Raw genomic sequence first — 24,381 nt, forward strand, 5'->3', positions numbered from 1 at the left:
CAAAATCCTTAACCACTAATGAGCTTGATAATTTTCAGTTTATGATTGCTATTTATTATTTGGTTTGAAATATTGTGGTTAGCAAGATTTTATAATCAAAAGCTATGGTCATTGTCATTGATGTTTTTACGCAAAAATAAAAGACATTTGATGAGAATTCGAATACACATTTGTTAAGTTCACGGGAGACGAAGCTTTTAGATTTAATTACTTTTTTACCTTGTTAATCATGCTATTGTGTTTCTTAGTTAGAGATTTGAGCAATATGAAGAGTATGAAAAGATTTTTGGTTTCTTTTTTATTTATCAGAAGTTAAGAACATTGGATGATGCAAATATAAAGTCTCATTGTATTAATTTTGTGAAGGCATTACAATATAATGATGTAACACCCTTGAATTATCAATCCCTTAAAAGAAATTAAAATCGTAAAGAACGAAAGAAAATTCGGGTGTTATATAAAAGAAAAGCAATATAATATAGGCTAAAGATTAACTTTAAAGAGGTGATTGGAAATTTTGGCAACGTCTCTATTAAAAAAAATAATCTAAGGCCTCAATGCCTTCCAAAAATATGTCACAAAGGAATGAATCATCGTCGGCTCTTCAAATCATCAACTCCAACACGGATCGTGGTTCCAGTGTTAATGCATTTGTGACAAAGATAGGCAGATAGATAACATGACTAAACTAATCTAAGGCCTCAATGCCTTCCAAAAATATGTCACAAAGGAATGAATCATCGTCGGCTCTTCAAATCATCAACTCCAACACGGATCGTGGTTCCAGTGTTAATGCATTGGTTTTTGACAGCTACAAAAAAAGTATTCTTACAACCATACATCCAAAAAAACTACACAGCGGAACTATGAATCAAACAAGAAGTCACGTGACTCCATACAAAAGAATTATACAACTCAAAAACTTTAAAAGTAATATAAAAACTACAAAGCATTAGGCTACTTGTATAACAATTGCTACGATCGTACTCCATTCTTTCCCCAATGCAATGCAAAAGAATACTTGTTATGCCAAACTATGATCCTCCTGCTGCTAAACATAATGACCATAGTCAAACATATCATAGCAGAAACATCATAGAAAGTCATGGTGAAACAACAAGAACAAAATGTACATGTTAGTAATCAATGAACTTATAATAATTAGAGTCATAGAACAAAAGGATATAATCCTAACAAGGCACGACAATAAAGATTCTACTTATCTATTTAACCACTTCACGTTTACTCTACAAATTCTATTTCAAAACTTCTAATCCCTCGAAGAATGTTCACAAGTAGTGGATTTTTTCTCTACTTCATGGCATAGTGACAAGGCCAAGGGCATTATTGGCCAACCTACGCCCATGACAAAGTATGAGCTCATACCCCCTCCAGCTGACCCTCTCGGGTTCTACCTTCGGGAAACTTTAACACACTGAGGTACCAATCCAGTGAAGAGGCCACCATATTGGAGTTTGCAAGACCCGCATGGTAACACCTCGGTCAAGAGGCGATATTGTCCACCCGGCATCCAATGACAAAATTATGCTCATACCCCCCGTAAAATGATCCCATCGAATCTCAGTTAGGAGACTACTAAATCAATTAGACATAAATCCAGTTGAGTAACGCCGACTAATCATAATCAAGGCTCAGTAAAAAGGGAATCATTTCGATACCACACAAAATCATAATTCGTTCTCTACTATTGAGGAATTTGTTCTCATATTTCACTAATGATTTCTATCTACTTGTCTATACCACTATTAGGACTTTTCGATGGCATAGTTGACTTTCTGGCGCTCTATAATTCTAATACAGTGCATATAATCACAAAATATCGATAATACTTTAAAACAATGAATATGATAGTTAATTACTGCGTGTACGTACCTGTAAGCGTCACTGCACGACCACAAGTCATAAAAATCACTCAACTAAAGTTCTACCTTCCTCTAATGAAATGGGCACCTATATAAGTGAGTAGAACTAATAAGTCCACTTATCTACTTTCTCGTACCAATTGAATGTCAAAGTAATCACTATCATTCGTTTAAGATAAGTTTCCAATTACTCTAGCACGCACACATCTCATTCAACGCCAATCATAATTGTTATTTGAACAACATAAGTCTTTCCATCAATTTAAGAAACTAAAAAGATTATGGAAATCATCCCTTTATATCAACAAAATTTGAGTTATAACGATTCGCATCACCTTAAAATAAAATAACAAATCACACTTAAATTTCACAATGTTAGCATAACACTAATATAACGATAAAGTTAAATCTTAACGTTATCGAATCGCGATCACAATAAGTTGACACCATACTCATTGACCTTATTTATAACTTAACAACCTAACAAGAGTACTTGTAATCAACAACAATCAATAACAATTAATAACTATTACTCCCAATTAGCAATCAAACATCACTTCCATTGTCATTACAAAACCTTTTCCAACTATGTTATAGCAAAAAATCAACCAAACTAAGTTTTAAAATTATTTGTAAAATTATTCAATCAATCATCACACCACCAAAATAACACACAACCATCTTTTCATTCATACTTCAAACCCTATTTCATGGTTATATTCAAATCATCAATCAAACTCTTACCCACAATAAAATTTACTAGAATTGAAACAAGATCAACACTAAACTCATAAACTTGATAACAATTTCAATTAAAAAAAACTAGAAAAATTAATTAGGGAGAAAGAAGATGGCTTACAAAGGTGAGACTAGAAAAGGGTGAAACTATAGGTGGTTGTTGTGGTGGTGGTGTAGATGGAGCACGGTGATGGTGGGGCCAAAAAATAGCTGTTGCTGCCGGTCAGGGGAAAAAACACAGCAGCTGCTTGCTGTCGTGGGGGGAAGGAAAAGAAACCGGCCTTCTGGTGGAGGTCGTGGCAGCAGGCTGGCCGGTTGCTGGTGGCGGCACAGCAGCTCACAGACGGCGCAAGGGAAAGAGAGAGAAAGAAGAGAAGAAGAGAAATAGCAAGGAGGAGGAGGGAAGGGTATGCGGTTTTCAAATGTTAGGAAAGGTGTGGTCTCACTTTAAAAAAAAAATCCTACTCATCTTCTTATTTTATTAATTTATTTATTTTCTAGATTAATCTTCTCACAAAGCCCATCTAACCAAACTCACTTTTATTGTGCTCACCCTTTTTAATACAAGTATGATTATAATTTGAACTTTTTATTTTAGTAATAGTGAATTTATATTTGATAAAAATGTGTTGACATTTAAATTCATATGTGAAGCTAATTTATTAAAATTAACTTTAAATAATTTAATATAATTATAAAATCTTTAAAAATTATTATAATATTAAATAATAACGTCATAAAATAACAGGGTGTTACAAATGATCAATCTGATATTGAAAATGAATTGTATCTTAAGTTAAAGTTAAGAGAAATTTTGCCAAGTGAAGAGATGAAACCAATTGATATGCTCAAGTTTTTTTTAAATGTTTAGATTGTTTTCCTTACACAATTATTGCATATAGAATTTTATTAACTATTCATAAGGCAGTTGCTAATTGAAGGGGGAGCTAGGTAAGAATCAACCCAATAACCTTTTATGAAAAGTGATATTTACTCTTCAACTGAAATAAGACTCGATTATAGTGTTAAAAGTAGGAAGTAGGTATGCAAAAATTGATGCGGTATGTCCTCCCCCATATTCATACCCACCTAAAATTTTCATACTTACCACCTACTCATCATCCATGGTGGGCAAAATTTTGATATCAATACCTACTCACCTGGATATGTTTTCATACCTATTTCCACCCACTATAACCAATTAGGTATATTCATTATGGGTATCCACCTTATACGCGCGTTGAATTTTATTTAATTCTTACAATATAATAAGATCAAAATTATTAGCATGTCGGTATGGGCAAATCAAGTAGGTATGGGGTGGGGCAAATGTATATGAGACTAGGAATGAGCATCATGGATCTTGAAACCTAAGGATCTAGATCTAACCCGACACAATCTTATTATAAGGATCTAGATCAACCTATTTTTGGATCCTAAGATTCGAATGGGATCTGGGTTCATGGTCTTTGTTATATTTTAGATTGATAATTCCTTTACGTTTATTTTTTTGAAAAAAAATATAAAAACTATCATGTGATGTTTGTTTGATTTAAAACTTTGTTATATTTTAGAATATTGTATAACTGGAACTTTGTTGGTTTATATAATTTAAAATGTGGTTATTGTATTTGTACTCTAAAAATCGAAAAACTTGATGAATATTTTCTTTTAAGAACTTGAATATTGAAAAACTTCATCTATTTGGTCAACTCAATCGATATAAAGTATTAGAAAATCTTTACTTGTGAAAATGTTTAAATAATTTTATACGAATGGACGAAAATTCCACAATATATAATATTTGATAGTTTTATGTATAACAAAAAAGTTTGAAATCCAAATCCAAACCTTAGACCTCCCATGAGGGTTGAAATTTTAAAAATCCTATGAATCTAAATTTAGACTTGGGTCCAATAAAAAATAGAGTTTAAACATGAATCTTGCTTGATGCGAGCAAGATACGAATCATGCCCATCTTTATATGGAAAGGGTAAGGCTTTATACCCATCGCTTACACATTACCCATGATGGATAAGACTTTTCATACCTATATTCACGCGTTATCCAACAAATTTTACCCGCTTGTCATCCTTTGTAGGATGTTAGAGTATCACAAATACTCAAATAAGACGATCTAGTTATAAGATCATTTCTTTTAAGGTACACTTACAATAATTACTTATAATCATAAAATGATCAATATGACCTTAAAATCACTTGTAATTTGAAGTGATTATTTTTTATATTCTTAAAGCGATCACTTATAATTTTAAAATGATCACCTACAATTTAAACGTGATCATTTTTAACCTTAAATTGATCACTTATGATCTTAAATTGTTTAATTAAAAAAATGGACATATTGTATGGGTTCGTTTTATACAAGACTTGCTGAAAATTCCAAATAACGACTTTATAAAACATTGCCAAATAGAACACTTTTACATGTTAAAATGTGATTATGTGATTGCATAAGTATTTAAGGTAAGTTTTTAAAAAGATTTTATTAAATCAAATATATCAAATATGCATAACAAATTAAATTTAATTTGATTACTTTACGTACCAATGTATGATTGCATAACAAATATGCATAAAAAGATCTTAAATATATCAAATATAGCAATGTTTTGGTTGTAAAATACTTCTATAAATTATTTTATATGTCAATACTTATTTTTTATAATATACTCCTAAATTATTTTATCCAATTTAAAGAATATCAATATCACGCACATCATTAATTTTGTTGGGAATGACAAATAAAATGTTCAAAGAACTTAATCTTACGTTTTTTATATTGGAAATGATTGAATTACTGAAATATGTAGACATTAATTATTGCAAGCAGATATAAATTTTTACGCAGAAAATTTTAAAACTAACATCAATTTGACTAATATCAAAATCTGGATAAAATATATATAGTCAATAATTATTTATTCAAGTATGTATTTATTACGTTTTTATAAATAATTTATAATTATAATTTAATAACAATAATATGTAATTGCCTTTTGTTTTGAAATTTAAATTTATATATACTTTCATACTAAAATTATTATAATTTGATAACAATTATATGTAATTGCAATTATTATTTATATTTCTTTGAAGGAATGCAATTATTATTAGTTTAAATAAGAATAGAAAAAATTATCCAAAATAATCTAATCTTTTACTAATTTTCCTATAATAATCCCAACTTTTGATAACTATGAATAATCCCACCTATAAGGGGTGCTTGCTAAAGATGCACAAAGGTAAACTCTTACCTATTCTTTACCTATTCAACAAGTCATTTTGTAAAAATAAATAAATAAAAAATAAATGCAGAATTAAATTATAAAAAAATTTAAAAAATTTAAAATAGAAATCAATTAATTTTATTTTTTGATTTTTGATTTTTAATTTTTAATTATTTTTCTTTTTTTTTTAGCAATTAATTTATAAAAACAGGTCACTATTTGGGCAACAATATTCTTGAGTATATAACTCTAAAATAGGGATTATTCATAGTTTATAAAAAATTGGAATTATTATAGAGAATTCAGAAAAATGTTGTGTATAAATCGTATGAAGACAAAATATTTACGATGCAATTTTAGTGGAACATCGTCGATATGGAATTCAAAGGTGACCATTGATAAAGTAGTTGTTACAAGTGTAATCAATTAATTCAAATATTTGATTACCACGTGAAAATCCAAAATCTCAAGTTACCACGTAAATTTTTTTTTTTAAAAAAAATTAAATCTCCGCAATTTGTTGTTTCGCTGGCCACCCAAATCGGACTTCCGCGTTGAATTCCAATTCCTCGACGCCACATATATAAACCAGCAAACACACCTCTAAGCATAGTAATTCCACACTTTCTTTTTTTTTTTTTTCGGGTATTTTCCCTGTTCTCTTCAGCGACTTTTTCGTCTAGGTAAATCCGTCAATTTTCCATCAAATCCCTTACTTTTTTCTCGCAATTTAATTTAGTTTCATATAGATCGATCAATTTATCTCTGTTCTGATACATCGATTTCGAATTTCTGCAGGTTTTCGTAAAATTAGGGTTTTGAATTAGGGTACAATCATGTTGGAGCAATTACTGATCTTTACAAGAGGAGGATTAATCCTCTGGACATGTAAAGAGCTAAGCAATGCATTGAGAGGCTCACCTATCGATACTTTGATCCGATCATGTCTTTTAGAAGAACGATCTGGATTAGCGTCGTATACTTACGACGCGCCTGGTGCATCTTACACATTAAAATGGACTTTTCACAATGAATTAGGTTTAGTTTTTGTTGCTGTGTATCAGAAAATTCTGCACTTGCTTTATGTGGATGAATTGCTTTCACTTGTTAAGCGTGAATTTTCGGAAATTTATGATCCGTCTAGGATGGATTATGGGGATTTTGATGATGTTTATAGACAATTGATGAAGGAAGCTGAGGCTAGAGCTGAGGAGATTAAGAAATCATCGAAATTGGGGGCAAAAGGAGTTGTTAGTAAGAAGGAGGAACTAGGAAGAAAGGGGAAATTTGATCAAAGTAGTAAAAAAGGTGGAAATTTGAGGAGTGATGATGGTGAGGATGGCAAAGGGGATAAGAAATTGGAGAATGGATATGTAAATGGGGGAGGAAATGTTGTTGAGATTTCAAAAAATCAAGACAGTGTAAATGATAAGGAGAATTTGAGCTCTAATAATGGAGCATTTGATGTAAATAAGCTTCAAAAGTTACGATCAAAGGCGGGGAAGAAGAATAATACGGTTGGTTTTGGTAGTGATAAGGGTGGTAAGGTGGAGACTAAGAAAAAGGTTACGAAGAAGAATCGAGTTTGGGATGAAAAAGCCCCAGAAGTTAAGCTGGATTATACTAATCCTGTGACTGAGAACGGTGATGAAGATGTGAATTATGGTGTTGCAGTTAATGAGGGTGAGAGTATGATGGATAAAGAGGAGGTTATCAGTAGTGATAGTGAGGATGAAGAAAATGAGCAAGTGGGGAATGGCTCTAAGGTTGGGTCTAAGTCAAAGGGGTGGTTTTCTTCAATGTTTCACAGGTATGCACATATCCATTGCATTTGGTTGAAATTCCCTTAATTTAATTGACTTGTGATTGGTGATGTTGTCGTCCTAAAGATACTAGATTGATTATGTAATTTGGTTGATTGGGAGAATCATGTGGGCGACCATTGGAATGATCTGGTTCATCTAGTGGATCCCAATCTGATGGGATCAAGGTTTTGGCATTGTTTTATGTAATTTTGTTGAAATCCCTTAATTATTTGATTTGTGATGCTGTTTTTTGTCCTAAAATATTGGATTGATTATATAATTTACTTGATTGGAGTTTGAGAATTCATGTGGGCGACCACTGGTATTGGTTCATGTAGCTGATTTGATCTTTGGGGACTAAGACTTTGGCTTTATTGTTGTATATAACTAGGTTGAAATTCCCTTAATTAAGTCGATCTGTAAATTGATTGATTGATGTTAATTATGTGTTTGGTTTATGATCTTGTCCTTGTCAGTTGCCGGATTGTCCTAAAAGTAATTAGATTGATTGACTGCTTTGGTTGAATTACTAATATTTTTAATGAACAAACTTGATTGATACTTGTGAAATTCCGAGTAATGGATGCAATGGAACTTGGAAAATTTTCACTCTTGATACTTACTGTGTGGCAATCTAGTTCAAGAAATTGTAATATGCTATTCTTGTGTTTCTTTTCCTTTGATTATGTATTATTAGAAACATTATCTTCCATTTTTTGGATCTCAGTATTGCAGGAAACGCCAATTTGGATAGGGCTGATCTTGAGCCAGCTTTGAAAGGTTTGAAGGACAGGCTTATGTCTAAGAATGTGGTACGTTTTCGTATACTTTTTCATTAAGCTAGAAAAGTTAATCCATAACCGTCAGCGTTATGTGAGTGACTGTTGATTTTGTTTGCGGTGATTATTTGGGAAAATATATCTATGAAATTCATGAGGGTCTGGTGATGACAGGCTGAAGAGATAGCGGAGAAACTCTGTGAATCAGTTGCAACCAGCCTTGAAGGTAAAAAGTTGGCTTCATTTACAAGGGTATCATCAACTGTGCAGGTATGTGTGAACTTATACTGTTATATTTATCTTGTTATATAATGCTGTTGTACTGTTTTAAAGAATTTTTTTCTGCCTTTCTTCTGCTATTTCAGGCTGCTATGGAAGATGCGCTTGTTCGCATCCTTACCCCTAAGCGTTCTATAGACATACTGAGGGATGTTCATGCTGCCAAAGAACAAGGGAAGCCATACGTCGTCGTGTTTGTAGGTGTCAATGGAGTCGGGAAGTCCACTAACCTTGCTAAGGTGAACTGTTATCTTCATTTAAATTCCCTCTTGCCACATCATATCGTCCTCTTTATGAACTGTTGATTTCATTACCAAAATCTCTTTTAAAACTTGAGTTATAATCAATTTTCTGATTTTCTTGAATGTGAATATTAGAGGTGCAAAGAGTATAGGGGCCATATTTACTTTTTTGATGTTTAGAAAAGGCCTTAGACAAAAAATTTATACCATATTTTTAGTATTGTACCAAATAACTAGATATAAACTATCAAAATAAAATAAATAGAAAAATAGCTAAAACTTTAATGCCATATACCTAAAAATTAAATATAACTACAAAAGTAACTAAAACTAGTAAACAAGTAGTACTTATTTATAAATAAATGGAACAAAATAAAATCTAGTGCAAATTAATCAAACACTTATCCTCATATATCCTTCTATGTTGGAAGAAGATATCTTTAGTGTGAGGATTGAGAGAAAAAAAGCTTAAGAATATTGTGAGAATGCACATTACCAATCGAGCTACGCGTAGTTGTAACTGGTGAACTATAAAGAGTTTTTTAAATATATGAGGCCCACACTTAGCCTGTTGGGCACCTTGAATGGGCCTAGAACCGCCCCTGATGAATATAGAATTGTGTGAAGTTCACACTCATGATGATTTAGGTAGCAATAATATGAGGTTTTGGAGGCTTGAATTTAGTTGATTTAAAATATGTCATGTACTTGTTGTTTGACTGTATTTTCTTATCGCTTGTAGTTGGTTGACCAGGATTTGAGTTCTTGATTGTGTTCGTGTTTGGGTCTTTTCTTGGTGTTAAGAGCCATGCTAGTGCTAGTCTGGGCAGTTTAGAGGTGGTTCAAGCTGCTTTTGTGGGTGAATTGAAGATTAGATGGTTGATTATTTAGGGAATATGTTTTGTGTGCGTTTTATATGTCAGTGCTGTCATTAACAACCTTAAAAGACATACATTTTGGTCAAATAATGTATTTCAGAATTTTGGTCTCATTTTTACTCAAGTCTTTTCTGTTTACTCTACAGGTTGCATACTGGCTGCAGCAACACAATGTTAGTGTCATGATGGCTGCCTGTGATACATTTCGCTCTGGAGCTGTGGAGCAGCTTCGCACTCATGCACGCAGACTTAAGGTATGTATGAGCTTATGTATCTTGCTTTCACTGCAAAAAAATTTACCTGAAGCTTGTTTTAAAACTGAAGTTGAATCATGTTTTCAGATTCCAATCTTTGAGAAAGGTTATGAGAAGGATCCTGCTATTGTGGCAAAGGAAGCAATCCAAGAGGCTACCCGCAATCATTCGGATGTGGTTCTTGTTGACACTGCTGGTAGAATGCAGGTATCTTTCCATCCTAAGCTCATACCTTTTCTGAACTCTGCTAGTATAAAGTCGCAAAGCATACAAGTCTAATTTTCTGTGCATCTAGTTGTCAGGAAACAAATTGAGGTATATTTGTTTGCTCCCTCCAGTGTTGTAGCTTTAAGAGCTGTTCTATCTTGCAGGACAATGAGCCATTGATGCGAGCACTGTCAAAGCTAATATACCTAAACAATCCAGATCTTGTCTTGTTTGTTGGTGAAGCACTTGTTGGTAATGATGCTGTGGATCAACTTTCAAAATTCAATCAGGTTTGTATCGGGCTTTAATCTTTCATTTCCCCTTGATATTTATACTCTGTATTTATGTATGATGTAGAATCTTTGCAACATCTATTACTTTGGTGCAGAAACTTGCTGATCTATCAAACTCTCCTAATCCAAGATTGATAGATGGCATTCTCCTTACCAAGTTTGACACCATAGATGATAAGGTATGTAATTACCCCCCCCCCCCCCCCCCCCCCCCCCCCCTACCCCTACCCCCGAAATAAAAACCCACTCCATTTTCATATATACTGATCACTTGACTTTTGAGAATAAATGAAAATGAAGAATATCCCCGAGTAAAGTCCAAACTATTGATTCATCCAGAATAGTCCTAAGATTTCTAACTACTCTTGACACCCTATCATAAGTCCCAAATGAGTGTTTACAAAATGTTCTTTCACGACTTTATTGTCATTCTCTCGCATTCTCTGCTAAACTTTTCTTCTATAAGAAATTGGCAGAATTGGTGAATGACTATAAACAACTTTGAATAATAATTTGTTTTTGTTACTTTGTTGGTGTTGCTTTTGATCACTCTGAATTTGCAATACCATTATTTGAGTTGAGATGAAGTGAGTTGTGCCTATTTTCAGTGAACTTTCTGTAGTTAAATGTTATTGAATGTTAGCCATATAAGTTTCCAAGTACTAAACTAAGAGTATAATGGAAAACTTGACAATGTGTTCATGTTGAAGTTCTTGAAAGTTGTGTATTGAATATTATAACGCTATTGGGTAATTTTTGCATTTCATTATGAGGTATTATCTTGCAAACTCCTAAAGTCCTAACTTATTTGAATGAACCATTTAGGTTGGAGCTGCTTTGTCCATGGTATATATATCAGGGGCTCCTGTTATGTTTGTGGGTTGTGGACAGTCATACACCGACTTGAAGAAGCTCAATGTGAAGTCCATTGTCAAGACGCTTTTGAAGTGAGCTCTTGCTTTATGAAGATTGTGGATTGTAATTCACTATTTGTCCATCGTTTGGAGTAATATGTAATTCCTGTTACCATCAAATTTCATTCCCCAGACTTAATTTGGCTTTGATATAGCCCAGCATGTGCGGCTTCTTGTATTACCGAATTTTAAGATGTTCTTTTATTGACTCGAATTACATTCGGAGTGACCTTAATTATGGATTCTCTGCCTTGCTAGTCCTTATTCACGGATTCTCTGCTGCTTTTGATTTTTCAGTCCGTATGACTTTGGCCTATGAGGCTGTGACTTTACCGGAATGCTATCTATAATACGGGCACCGCTTAGCATTATTTTCTTTTTTTGGCAATTGACTTGCTTCTCTTTCTTTAAATCGCATTAACAAAATTATATTCTCCCACCATAAATTTTTGGGTAACTAATAACTCTTAAAAAGGAACCTTATTTTATAGGGATGGAGAAAATATTGCAGGTATGGCTCAAAAATGTCTATTCTTATAATTTTTGATAACAAATAACCTTAGTTTTGGCCTTACTACAATTATACCAATAAGTTTTATTTATTGAAGTAAAATAATTCTTAGTATTCTATTTACTTGTCATTTATAAAAATACAGTAATGTACATGGTTTTTTACAGAACTTCCCCCTAAGGGATACAATAATGTACATTTACTTAACAGTCTGACACTGTTTGCACAACCCGACATCCTACTTGGGGACGCATGTTGAATATGCATCCCGCATTACATCGACTATTGCTCGATATCTATTGTGAGTTCGCTCTTTTCCTCAATTTGCACCAAAGTCCATTCTTGGTGTGAATGGTTGCCCCGGTTACAAGTTCGACTGAATCTGGCGAACCTCTCAACTCGACATCAAACTTTTGAAGCAACATACCCAAAGCAATTGTAGATTCCATCAGTGCAAACTGATCTCCCACGCACTTTCTCGGTCCACCACCGAACGGCAAGAACGCAAAATCTGATACGATCTGATATTTGCAAATTCACGATGAATCCAATACTGTTTTGCAGAAAAAAAGGACTAGGGTTTATACTAAAAATCTGAGTTATGTTACCTCGTTAGGATATAAAGCACCCAGACTCCGAGATGGATCAAAGCCAGCCCATCCTTCTATTCCATCGCTTTTTTTCTTGACCAAGAATCTTTCTGGTTCAAATTCGTCAGGTCTATCCCAGAAAAATGGAGATCTATGGAGATTATATACCTACAATGTTAATTTCAAACGAGTTTCACCACGTTTACGAATATTTTCGGATAGGATTTTTTCGTATACTACACAATTGGCGTACATGTCATCCCTCGCTTAGTCAAAGATAGGCAACAGATAAAGCCATCTCCGCTATGGAGTTGAGCTTGTACTGAATCATGTTAACTTACAGATATAAATATATCAGTTCCGGTAGGAATTTTGTATCCTTCTTTTGAGCCCATGTATCCGCCTGCATAATCAGAGAACCTTTCTATCAGTAATTTCAACATAGCCACAATCGATATAACTGAACGTATTACATGATTGTTAAGAGTGAAGCCAGCGTGTAGACATGCACTCACGCTAAGTTGAGAGAAATCAACAACGCTTGGAGAACAATACCGGATAGATAATACAGCGAAAGAGGGGCGAGTCTATATAAATAACAATACCCAAGTACTCTTAACCAAAAAGTTCATAACATATTACACGAGCCCCAATCGACAAGTTACAAAATCAGCCTTGCCATTATGATAATTAATAACACAGAGGTTGACCCTTGATTGCAAACATCATTTGTTGTTTCAGGTGTATTAGAAGTGCACATGACACCAATATGAAATGGGAACAACAAAGACCACTCAATAATATAATTCGTAGTTGCAAGATTCGAGCAATGTCTAATTCATGAAATCTCATAGAAGTCTGAACTACAACTAGGCACTTAGCTAAATACTGCTCAAGTCATAGTGTAAAAACAAGGCCGCATTGTATCGCATCGAATTTACCGCGTTGTATAGGTTTTCAAAACAAACAAACCTACATTGTAAAGGTATAAAAAACTCACATTCTGGGCCCTCATCAAAAGATATCTTATGATTCAACCGATATTTAGGCGTGACGATAAGTCGAGAAGCACATCATTCCCATTACCGCATCAGCGTTTTGTTACTGCAATCGCGACCGTTACCACATTTTTACACCATGGTTCAAGTACACCCCAAAAAGACAATTGACCACAAAATTTTTTGACAATTACTTTTCTGATACCAAACCAGCATGTAACTTGGTGAAAGAAACGGGAAAAATAAATGTGGGTATGTTCACTTCAATATATGCATCAAACACATACGTACCTGGTAATGTATCTGGTTTAAGTGAACGTCTGATGAGCAAAGGGGGCTGCGGATACAACCGAAGAGCCTCTACAACAATAAGTCTGATATACCTGATATCAAGGAATATGGTAAGCCATTCAAGTATTTAATTTAGTAATACAGTCAAATATATGAGCAGATTACACATTATTCCATGCTGTATGAGCTGACACTATAATAACTAAGGTTCTAAATTTGGTTACTAGGTCAATTTGGTACTATCGTGTCTGGTCAGGTCGGGTATGGGTCATGTTAACTCAAACGTTTATGCCAAATCAGGCTCAGACTCAGGTTCAGGAGTGTTAAGTCAAAGTCAAGTCAGGTCATTACCAAGCCAAGTCAAGTTGATTTGTATCTGTATTATTATACTTCTAGTTAAACTTCGTCTAATTAAAGAAATTTGTTTAATTTGAGGTCAAGTTGGGGTTTATATTAGGCAGAGTCTGTCGCATCATGTTGGGTCAATTGCGGATTCGTTACTTACAAGTCAGATCAAATTGGATCCTAGGTCACTGCGACACTGGTTTTATCGGATATATTTATCGTCTATTATCGATATTCGAGTTTGGGTCGATAATAGTTGCGTACAAGTAGAATTTGGCTATCAAGATTCAACTGGTCTTGGACAAGATGGCTTCATAATGAGATCGTCAATTTGGGCCGGCCCTATTCACGCGTGTAACAACCTTGGGCATTTTTCAATTTTGATCTTAAAGGTATCAATTTTGACCTTAAAGGTATCAATTTTGAAAATTGATACCTTTAAGGTCAAAATTGATAAATGCCTAGAAACTAAAATGTTGTTACACGCGCGAATTGGGCCGGCTCAAATTGACGGTCTCATAATGAGACTGTCTCGTCCAAGTTTTTGTGATCAAGATTTCTAGGTCGATCAGTACAAAAAAATCTCTATACGGACAACTATCCGACTATACTAAACAATCGGAATAAATGTAGTTAGTATTTCATTTTAGTAGGAAATCAGACGGAATTTCCGACCAACATCATACAGTCGAAAAATAGATTGATCTTGGGCGTGGTCATGAAGGTTGTTCTTGGGTCGAGTGCATGTCACATCTGAGCACAAAGTTATTGGTTCACGAATCAACTCAGGTGAGGTTCAGGTTGGTTATGGTTCGCAAGTCCCAACACATTGGGTCAACCTTTGAATCAGGTAAAGTTTAACGCCCAAAATAGGGATTAGGGTAACTAATTAATCAAGTATTAAGAATTATTGAATCAATGAACTACATTACAAATTTACTAGCACATTAAAGGGTAACTTTAATAGCAGTACATACTCTAATTTTTTAAGGGAATCAAAGCTTATTCTTCCCTTCCCTAGCACTGCATCAATTTCTGCTTGAGCCTTCTTCATTTTGGAAGGATTCTGCAACAAAAGCAGAATTAAGACCAGCAAAAGTACAAAAGCCAAAAAGGGTCACAAAACAAGACGATAATCCGGTTTAATTTGTGTCGGGAAATTATAAAGGTTAGTCATACCTGAGCAAGAAGGAAAATGGCCCAAGTAAGAACAGCAGCTGTAGTTTCATGCCCGGCTATCAACATCGTCATCAGGTCATCCCTCAGCTGCCCAAATGATTAAAACACACATAAACATGAAGTGTCGTTAAATCTACTTTCTAGAACTAGATAGTTTTGTCGACTTAAACGATCTTGAAATACACAAATGAAATGGTTATAGGACAATAGCAGCAATAATGGGTATTCATTGGATGATGCACAAGAACTTGGATCGCCGGAGTGTCAGAGACATTCAAAATGTCAAAAAATGGGGAACTAACAAATTGGACATATTATTACTTTTATTAAGGGGGTGTTAGCTGGTAGTTGATAGCTGATTACAGTGGCTGATTTGACCAACTGATTTTATTAACTGGTTTAACTAGCTGATTTTGAACCTACTACTATGAGCAGCTTATTCAAAAACAGCGTATTCATAATAAGTTGTTTCAACTAGCTAATTTTCCAAAATATTACTACATTAACATTGGATAGTTTGACTACCCGACCCTCAATTTGTATCAAAAATAGACTAAAATTGCCCAATAAACTAGTTTGCCAAACACACCCTTAATAATAAAGGCCTAGCATGTGTTACACTTTTGTACCTGGCGGTCATCAGCATCAGCGCCCCGCATATCAACCAAAAAGCGCAGTAAACTAGCGTCCTGCCAATATTAGAGGGTCAAAAGGAATACTCGGATATGAGCATTTTAATCTAGTGGAAGATATATAGTGCGTAAAAATGCAGGCATAAAAAAGAATGAAGATGAATTTATGCGATGTAACATGCACCATATAACCCACCTTAAGATTTGAATAATCTCTTAGCTGCAATTTTTCAACGTCCGTCTCCTGCAACACCAAACAATTCCAATATTAACAGCGAACAATATCCTTATACTCCGTTCCTCGAAATTATATACAACTTTCACTTTTGGCACAATTTTTAAAAACAGAAAAAAATGTTCCAAAAAAGATGTTGGTGTGTTATCGCCTGATCGGTGTGTGTATGTTGAGCCTAAGTACACAAGGAAATACATTTTTTTGGTAGTACGAAATGTTAGGAAACTAGGCAAATGACGAACTTCAAGCAGTTCTCTCATTTCACATTAATTTCGTAAGACTAAATCCTCTTTTATGCTATATATCATCCATATGGTATACTCAAATAGATTCAGCCCCTTAAAATAATTATACAAATATGATACTGCAATTACCTAGATACATCAATCAACATGACTACAACAATAGCTCATTAAATAATCTTGAGTTAAATTTGTACTAAAAGTAAGATAAAATAGGAATACAAGAAGAAACAACATAAGTAATAGCGTAGTTCTAAACTTTTACGATTTGGAATGTTCAATACTCTTCAATCTTGATCATGGAATAAAAACTCCTTTGTTATGTCATGAAACTACCGTTATGTAACCTGTTTGAGAGTTACTAAGACGTTTAATCCCGTTACATAACGGCGCAAGAATTTTCATCGTCAAAACTCTGTGTAGAATGTTACGTTATACGTTACGCACGAATATTTCGATGTTACAACGTTATTTGTCAAGAAGAGGTTATAAAAGGAATTTCTTCTAACATCTCCTATTAACAAACCAATAATACCCATTAACTTTAATTATTACATATCACTTATGTAATAGTTACTTAAAATTTCAATCGTTAAACAAAATAATCAACTAATAAGTTATAATCATCCACTAAAACCATAGTACCTCATATAGTGCAATTATACCAACTATGACAATAACAATGCATAATAATAGTTCAACAACAAAAAAGCATTTACAAACTCAAAACTCTCTTATCCCCTCAATATGTTTTTTTTTTTATTTTACAAAAATTCATACCACATTGGCCACAATTCATGTTATTACTCCATTATAGTTGTTTTCCGTAGCACCGCAACAATTTTTGCAAACGCATCTACAACGACGGTTTTTTCCATGCTCTTGATATCACTCTAGGCTATCAACAAAATGTATTTGTATTGACCCTTTTAATATAGTTACATAGTTCAAAATTTTTTAGTACAAGCCAAACAACTGCTTAAACTTCTACGATACTCTAAGCATGCATAACATGAGAGATTCACAAAATGTATTTGTATTGACCTGCACTGTCACAACTAAATAGATTGACATTTTTTATTTTCATTTTCTTCTAAAGAATCATTAAAACCTATAATGAAACCACATCGGAGATTAAAATTACTCCAATTTCAAAAGAAAAATGCAACTTATTCTGGTGTTCCATCAAAAATAGTTTTCATGTATTCGATGCAGGAAAAAATCTCGAGGTTTACTGACATAAGAAGTTATCCTCAAGTGATTATTTCAAGTAATATCGCTTGATCTTGCAAAAGAATGGAGATATTGATAAAGATGGCATTCAAAAAGCTAAAAACGGGAGTATCACATGTTTTAGATGGGTAGCTCAAATGGAAAGGTACAACCACTAATGCGTGATTTGGCGGACTTCTTGGCCTAAAGGAAATTATTACTTGACAACCATTAGACAATACATGTAGTTAAGCATTTTAAAAAGATTATAACAAGATAAGAGAAGCCAAAATATGTATATTAAGACGGATGTATGGATGCACATTGAGGTACAACACTCACTGCCTTTACGGTTTAGATAAAGAGACAAGAATTACAAGAAAGAAGCCGTAAGTTGTAATTTGGCAATTCTAAAGCTTCTTACCTCTCTTGTTTCTTTGGCATTTTTTATGAGTCCATCAAGACAATCATTGATGACCTTTAGGTCATTCCAAAACTTCCTCTGTCTTGGTACTATCCATCTAGCAAGAGGAAACTTCCAGTACGGAATGTAGAAGGTGGATCTATGTTCTGCTTCAAAAAGAGTACCGTACACTGCCTGACATAAACATGTTGAAATGAAAGTCAGTTTCAGATCTCATGATGTCAAACCATCCAAACAGACAGATTGTACACTCCAAGTCTCTGATCTCTATATCATCAAGATAAGGAAAGCATAACAAACCTTTATAACAGGAGATTCTTTTGTAATTGAACCAAAGTCATAGTTAAACACGCCAAGTCCAATAATATCAAGTGCCAAACTTGAGAATTCTGCTTCGAGATCCAACTCAATCGTATCCTGTGCTGGTAAATCTTCTAGAAGTTTCTCAAATTTCAACGTTGTTCTCTCAGCGCAGTCAGTGAAAACTCTAGCCATGGCTTCCAAGTACAATGAATGGAACCCAGGAGCAATGACTGCAAGAAATTAAATGAATACTTTGAAAGAGAAGATTGTTCACAGACATTCTAATCTATCACATATCGGCGTCATGAAAAACAGTAACAGGTTAGCAGTCATGCATATAAACGTCTAGGATCACCATTCGCAAGCCATCAGCAGGTTCTTGCTGCTATTAGCTTGCATCGAAGTCGTAAGGATCATATCGTATATTGAATCACAAAGATATTTAGAACCAACAGTTGAAAGAATAAATTATCTAGTAAGAAATGTCTCAATTACTCCCTTAGTATGATCACTAAACTAATGTTACTAATTTCATACCGGTGGAATTGATTGCTTTCAATTTTTAGTCATACATAATATATGCCTAAAAAGGCCAACAAGAAAGTCTTGAAGACATTGCGGATGAATTACTAAGCTTGTTCAAGGACTATATTCAACATCTGAAATTTGGTGAAAAAGAACCCATGCATTGCCTTGACAAAGCTTCATCTTGAAGGCAATGACTGTTTGAAAGTCAAGATCACATGGGAAATAAAAGCCAAGACTTACGATACATTATAGCTTTATTTTTCCTACTAACCATGTGCAATTAGGTATTTCTATAAATAAGCAAGGATATAAGCAAGCCTAGCACCTAATAGTGGTTACAATAGCGATAAAAACCCTACGAAGCTTATCTAAAATAACAGAGTCAAAGTCACTATCTCTCAAGTTTTCAATTCTTTACATCCGTGCCTGTGAAAATCTATGAAACCACAAAGGAGACTAGGGTATCACCAACTAACTTCATATGAGCTCCATGATCTCCTTGTAATCAAAAAGCAGTGTGTAAGAGGCAGAATAGCCAACTCCGGAAAAGAAAAAAAAAACAACTAATAAATGAATATGGAAACCGAGACAATAAAACAAACAGCTTGCCTCTTCTTCTTTGCTTCCAAGTATCAAGGTCAGCAGGTATCAGTCCTTTACCCATTATGGGTTCGAGGATTTCAGCAAGAACTCCCTATCAAATAGATTGAATGAAAGAAGACAAATCAGAATGATAACTCCATAGCTTGAATTCTTCTAATGTCAGTGATCTAACGAAGTCGCTTAAATCTCAGTCAGAGGAGATCTAGAGATGGTTTAGAGTCAAGTGCACAAGATAAGTCAGAGTCACATTTCGCTGCTCAAAAAATTACATTATTTTCTAACAATCGATCAAAATCTTGCTCCACAAAGTCAATGCAAAGAATACAACGCCAAATAAGAAAAAAAAAACTTTATCTTACCTTATCATAAGAAAATGCATTCTCTCTAAGAACATGTCTAGCCACGATAGGATCTGAGACAACGACAAATGCTTTTGGTCCAAAGGCAAGTTTATATACAGATCCATGCTGCAAAATTAAATAATGCAAGAGAAGAAACAAGCATAAGCCAACATTCATAATAATGCAAGAAAAACAAGCATGGTCCACCACATATAGCTTTGCAAGGATTTTGAGTGCAAATTAAAAAAAAAAAAAAAGAAAAAAAAAGTCATGTTTATCAATGAGCAAGTAGAAATCATAATGTCCATAGCTTAAATTAATGAAGTCCTCAATCTATAAATAATATATACAATATCTATATGAGAAATCAATAGCTCTCCATACCATTGAGAACCTCAAGGTGAAAATTACCATTACAAACCCACTAAACCTTCCATGTAATATGATTTAGTAAATCCGTTCATGCATATTTCTCAGAAAAAAAAAAAAAAAAACTTACAATTCCTTTTTCTATTCTCATCAATTCTTGATTACAATATCTTAGAATGTCCAAATTAAGTTAGTTCTTAGCCTATAAGAATATAAATGTATTTATTGGCACATGAAAGGTAAAAAAAAATATCATAATGCAATGAGGGAAGTACCTCTAGGAACCAATCATATAGCGAGAAGAAAAGAGGTCGACCAAACAAATCAGAAACTGCTCCTTCAGCTGTTGGCAGAGACCCAAGATTTCCGCCACTTAAGAAATTTGTCAACATGTTGCTTGCGTTATCCAATAAGTTTCTTGACTTTGTTTTTTCAGTACTAGTTGATTCACATCTACAATTCAAGCAAGGTTCCTTTATAATTGCTAAACCAAAAAATAAAAATGTACAATCACAATCATGAAACTAATTACACTCTTTATAGTACACCATGAATGCTACAAACCAATATACTCCCACCATTTCAATCAATAAACCTAATTTCTATCAAGCAAAATTATATTACTGAATACTTTTTGTTAGTCATAATTGATCACTTCTAGTTCTCATTGTGTAAAATGCGATAACGATCGCGATCGCGGCAATGGACCGGGAGTGATGCGGTTACCGTAACGGCTAAATATATGTCGAATCATAAGATATTCCTTGATACAGCCTGAAATACGATTTTTTACACCTTTATAGCACGGGAAATATCGGTTTGTTTGTTTTAGAAACCTTTACAACGCGGCTGATGCGATGGGGTGTGGCCTTGTTTTTACACGAGGCAGTAGGACTACTTAATTTGCTTTAGACCTTTCCAAGATAATACAAGTATCATAAAAGGGTATATTGGTGAATTTAAGTTCATTCCTAGATATTTGGGATAAAACAAAATAACCATCATTTCCATGAAAGTAGAAGATTTTAATACTGCTCCATACTATTGGTATGCTCTTTTCAATTACTACAACAACCTTGCCAAAGCCTTAATTTCAAAAGAATGGGGTTAAATACTACTACAACAAGAGTCAACTCTCACAATTATTGGAGGTGACTTTGATCACCTAATAGCTTACTGAATGGCATGCACACTTGAGAGTGATGAAGTGTGTGCAAAGAAGTATGGATGGATATGTTTTTGATCACTTGATGAAGTGATCATTGGGGATGGCATAGCATGCTTTGATGAAGGCTATGTGCTAAAGAAAGGTGTTGAGGGGTGTCTTGATCAAGGCAAGGCTCGAGGGAAGCATTGCACGACCAAGGCAACACCTCACTCGAGTCCAGGGAGCAACTAACAGTGCCACTCGACCTGGTTGAGTAAAGGGCCGCTTGGTCGAGCGAGGTACAAGATAGAAATTGACGAGTTTCTATTTTCTTGCAGAAATTGATTGGGCTTCAAGGCCTTTGGTCTTAGGGTTTCTAATATGTCTTAGACTATATATAGGGGTCTTAGAATATAATTAGAACATAGTAGAGAAGCTAATACACAAAAGGCAACTAGGGTTCATCTATTAGAGTTCTTCTTCTTATATTAGAGAGTTTGAGTGAGACCACCATTAAAAGTGAGGTCTTTGTCTTGAGAGAGTGTTCTCAAAGGTTGTATAAGTTGAGTCATTGATGAATGTTGATTCATTAATGATAAGAAACTTGTTTTGAGGGGAGGTATCCTTAGATACCTCATAAATCTTGTTGTTCTTGTTCTTTGGTGTTGTGCATTGTTTTTGTGCTTATTAGTTCATTTGTTTCTTCACCAAACATCCCAAACCCTTGCATTTCAAATACATGAATCAATAGATCAATCCCACTGATCGTCCACATGCACGCTCCTCCTCCATTCATTTCGATATATTCTTTTCAATTGAAAAAACTAAATTAATTGTGATATTATGAATAGTTTGAATTGAACTCAAGGGAATATGTCAAAGGCCCTTGTTCTCTTCAACTTATTTAAATAATTTATTGTTTTCCTTAACTATTCTTACTTAATATATTTGTTTTAAAGAAAAAAAAACATGGTCTAAGTATTAGTTCACACTAAATTGATTTTGTTAGCTCTGAATTTAACTTCAATAAGTCAAATAAAACATACCCTTTATACAATTTTACATATTATTATCACATCATTCAAACAACAAGTTCCTTCAAACAGTTTACAGCAAATTGCATTCAAGTAATCACCCAATACCCAAACAGACCATAAACAACAAAACATCAACATTTAACATCAAACCCAGAAATTGAATTTTAAAGACTTGTCAAAATTGCAAGAATATAGACAAATAGAAAAGCAAAACCAAGTAAAGTAATTAATAACAAAGGACAGGGAAAAGAGAGAAAGAGGAAGAAAAGCACATGAAACGACGACGTTTGTGACTGAAAATTGGTGAAGAAGTTGAAAGAGAGAACAAAGGTTGGAACTTTGATGAGAAATCTCCATTCAAGAAATGAACTTGCAAAACTGAGATGTTGGTGGAAGCCATTAAAGCACACTCAAACCAAAATTCTACACATGAATAAATTGAGGTGATGAAAATGAAATGACCACTAAGTAATGATAATATCCAGGGTACTTAATAGAGAAACCGTTGCAATTTGAGGAGGGAAAAAGAGAAGATTAGGAAAGTTGTTAACATAATAAATTAATGTCACTAAGCAAAGCACAATTCTTCTTTTGAGTCATCACATGTGTCATGTGTTTCCTCAATCTCAAATTTTTAAATGAGACGGTCTAATGGTAAAATTATTTTTATTTGGCTGACTCATATATATTTACGGTCCGTTTGGTTAATGATATTAAATAGTGGTAATATAGATGATTTATAGTGTAAATTTCATCAAAAATTTCATGTCATTACCATGGTGATGAAACTTTGATAAAAAAAATATTTTTATACAAATTTTCTTTACCACCTAATATCACATCTCTCGACCGTAATACATTGGAATAAATTTTATGAAGACAATGAGATAATTAAAGTTGGATAAGCATCTTTATTAAGATAGCCAAGAGATTTTTCAGCAAAAATTACACTAGTTTTCGTTCCTATTACCACCTATCAAATAGATTGTTAGTATGATTAAAATAATTATTACAATTTTTAAGAGATAATCAACGAAATGAGTTAATATATGACTCATCTCATAGTGAGACGGTATCATACAAGACTAGTTGTTACCCATTAGTTGAGGGTAAGAAGGATTAGGAGAAAATCAAAGTTAGAATTTTATTTGAGGAAAACAATACTAATTTTAACCGAAATAAAATTTGATTTTCAATGTGTGCTTATTTTGAGTGATTTGATATCATGTGGATTTTTAAATTGGTAAATGTGAGATGACTAAGCTAACTAGCGTAAGTCTAAAGTTGACACGTGTTAGTGAGTTCAATTGAATTCAAAATTAATGTGACTAAGTAATGTGCAAATCTTGTTTCAAGTTAGGCCATGTGTGTTTTCCTTTTAAAGTGATTTGTTATTATAAGTAAATAAGTCCAAATGTGTTAATGAGTCGAGATGAATTAAAACTTGTTGATCATCAACAAGTTACGAGCACAAGATTTAATTCTCAAAATATTATCTAATTTGAAATAATTAGGTTTTTCTAATAAAAAATAAAAATAATAAATATGGTCTTAAAATTATATCCAAATTAAATATTTACGTGTTCGAGTCTAAAGTTAAGGTGAACAAGAGAAAAACATATTAAAGTCAAATAAAATTTATCACTTCTTTTTAATAAATTGTTATGAGAGACGAACTCTCATATGGGCTAAATAGTCTAATTAATATAAATTAAAGAGAAAATAAAAATGTAGGCTCCTTATTTTGAGGGCATCTTGTTTCATCTTTTTAAGAAACGGTCTCATATGGGCATCTTTTTTTTTAAAAGAAAAAAAAAATCAAAGATTAGTTGGGCCAGGGGCAAACGAAGGCAAAACTTGCCCAACCATGA

The 24,381-nt window shown here is 33.6% G+C and overlaps 2 protein-coding genes and 1 long non-coding RNA gene across 4 annotated transcripts; 1 reads left to right on the forward strand and 2 right to left on the reverse strand.

Annotated features, from left to right (window-relative positions):
* Positions 1-733: 733 nt before the first annotated feature.
* On the reverse strand, positions 734-3,061 carry LOC130824167 (uncharacterized). Of its 2 annotated transcripts, XR_009046683.1 has the most exons (3): positions 2,743-3,061; positions 1,894-1,971; positions 734-1,048 (listed from the first exon to the last, which is right to left on the reverse strand). It is a non-coding gene; the product is annotated as an uncharacterized LOC130824167 (long non-coding RNA). The 2 variants fall into 2 exon arrangements; XR_009046682.1 differs by having other exon boundaries at positions 734-1,971.
* A 3,352-nt stretch (positions 3,062-6,413) lies between these two features.
* Positions 6,414-11,787, forward strand: LOC130824649 (uncharacterized). The gene is made up of 10 exons (XM_057689736.1): positions 6,414-6,555; positions 6,671-7,682; positions 8,405-8,489; positions 8,631-8,726; positions 8,822-8,974; positions 10,002-10,109; positions 10,197-10,316; positions 10,481-10,606; positions 10,705-10,788; positions 11,435-11,787. Exons 2-10 carry the CDS (start codon positions 6,709-6,711, stop codon positions 11,558-11,560), a joined length of 1,872 nt encoding a protein of 623 aa, XP_057545719.1. The 5' UTR covers positions 6,414-6,555; positions 6,671-6,708; the 3' UTR covers positions 11,561-11,787.
* Positions 11,788-12,037: 250 nt separating this feature from the next.
* On the reverse strand, positions 12,038-23,038 carry LOC130824650 (cytochrome P450 97B2, chloroplastic). Its single transcript, XM_057689737.1, has 14 exons — positions 22,783-23,038; positions 20,602-20,779; positions 19,976-20,083; positions 19,623-19,707; positions 18,483-18,715; positions 18,183-18,356; positions 16,266-16,313; positions 16,067-16,126; positions 15,438-15,524; positions 15,236-15,324; positions 13,914-14,005; positions 12,966-13,027; positions 12,643-12,792; positions 12,038-12,555 (listed from the first exon to the last, which is right to left on the reverse strand). The coding sequence occupies exons 1-14, from the start codon at positions 22,908-22,910 to the stop codon at positions 12,331-12,333; spliced, it is 1,719 nt and encodes a 572-aa protein (XP_057545720.1). The 5' UTR covers positions 22,911-23,038; the 3' UTR covers positions 12,038-12,330.
* Between the last annotated feature and the right edge of the window lie 1,343 nt (positions 23,039-24,381).

The sequence above is a fragment of the Amaranthus tricolor genome, chromosome 9 (assembly GCF_026212465.1).
Source record: "Amaranthus tricolor cultivar Red isolate AtriRed21 chromosome 9, ASM2621246v1, whole genome shotgun sequence".
Lineage (NCBI taxonomy): Eukaryota > Viridiplantae > Streptophyta > Magnoliopsida > Caryophyllales > Amaranthaceae > Amaranthus > Amaranthus tricolor.

What these genes read in the sequence shown, in the direction of transcription:
- LOC130824650 (XM_057689737.1), bottom strand. Translation starts at nt 22,910, where the DNA reads ATGGCTTCCACCAACATCTCAGTTTTGCAAGTTCATTTCTTGAATGGA. An exon ending in CTGATGCTGATGACCGCCAG is followed by an intron (nt 15,525 to 16,066) that starts GTACAAAAGTGT and finishes TCATTTGGGCAG; the next exon opens with CTGAGGGATGACCTGATGAC. An exon ending in CCATTTTCCTTCTTGCTCAG is followed by an intron (nt 15,325 to 15,437) that starts GTATGACTAACC and finishes CTTTTGTTGCAG; the next exon opens with AATCCTTCCAAAATGAAGAA.
- LOC130824649 (XM_057689736.1), top strand. Translation starts at nt 6,709, where the DNA reads ATGTTGGAGCAATTACTGATCTTTACAAGAGGAGGATTAATCCTCTGG. An exon ending in GGCTTATGTCTAAGAATGTG is followed by an intron (nt 8,490 to 8,630) that starts GTACGTTTTCGT and finishes TGGTGATGACAG; the next exon opens with GCTGAAGAGATAGCGGAGAA. An exon ending in GGGTATCATCAACTGTGCAG is followed by an intron (nt 8,727 to 8,821) that starts GTATGTGTGAAC and finishes CTGCTATTTCAG; the next exon opens with GCTGCTATGGAAGATGCGCT.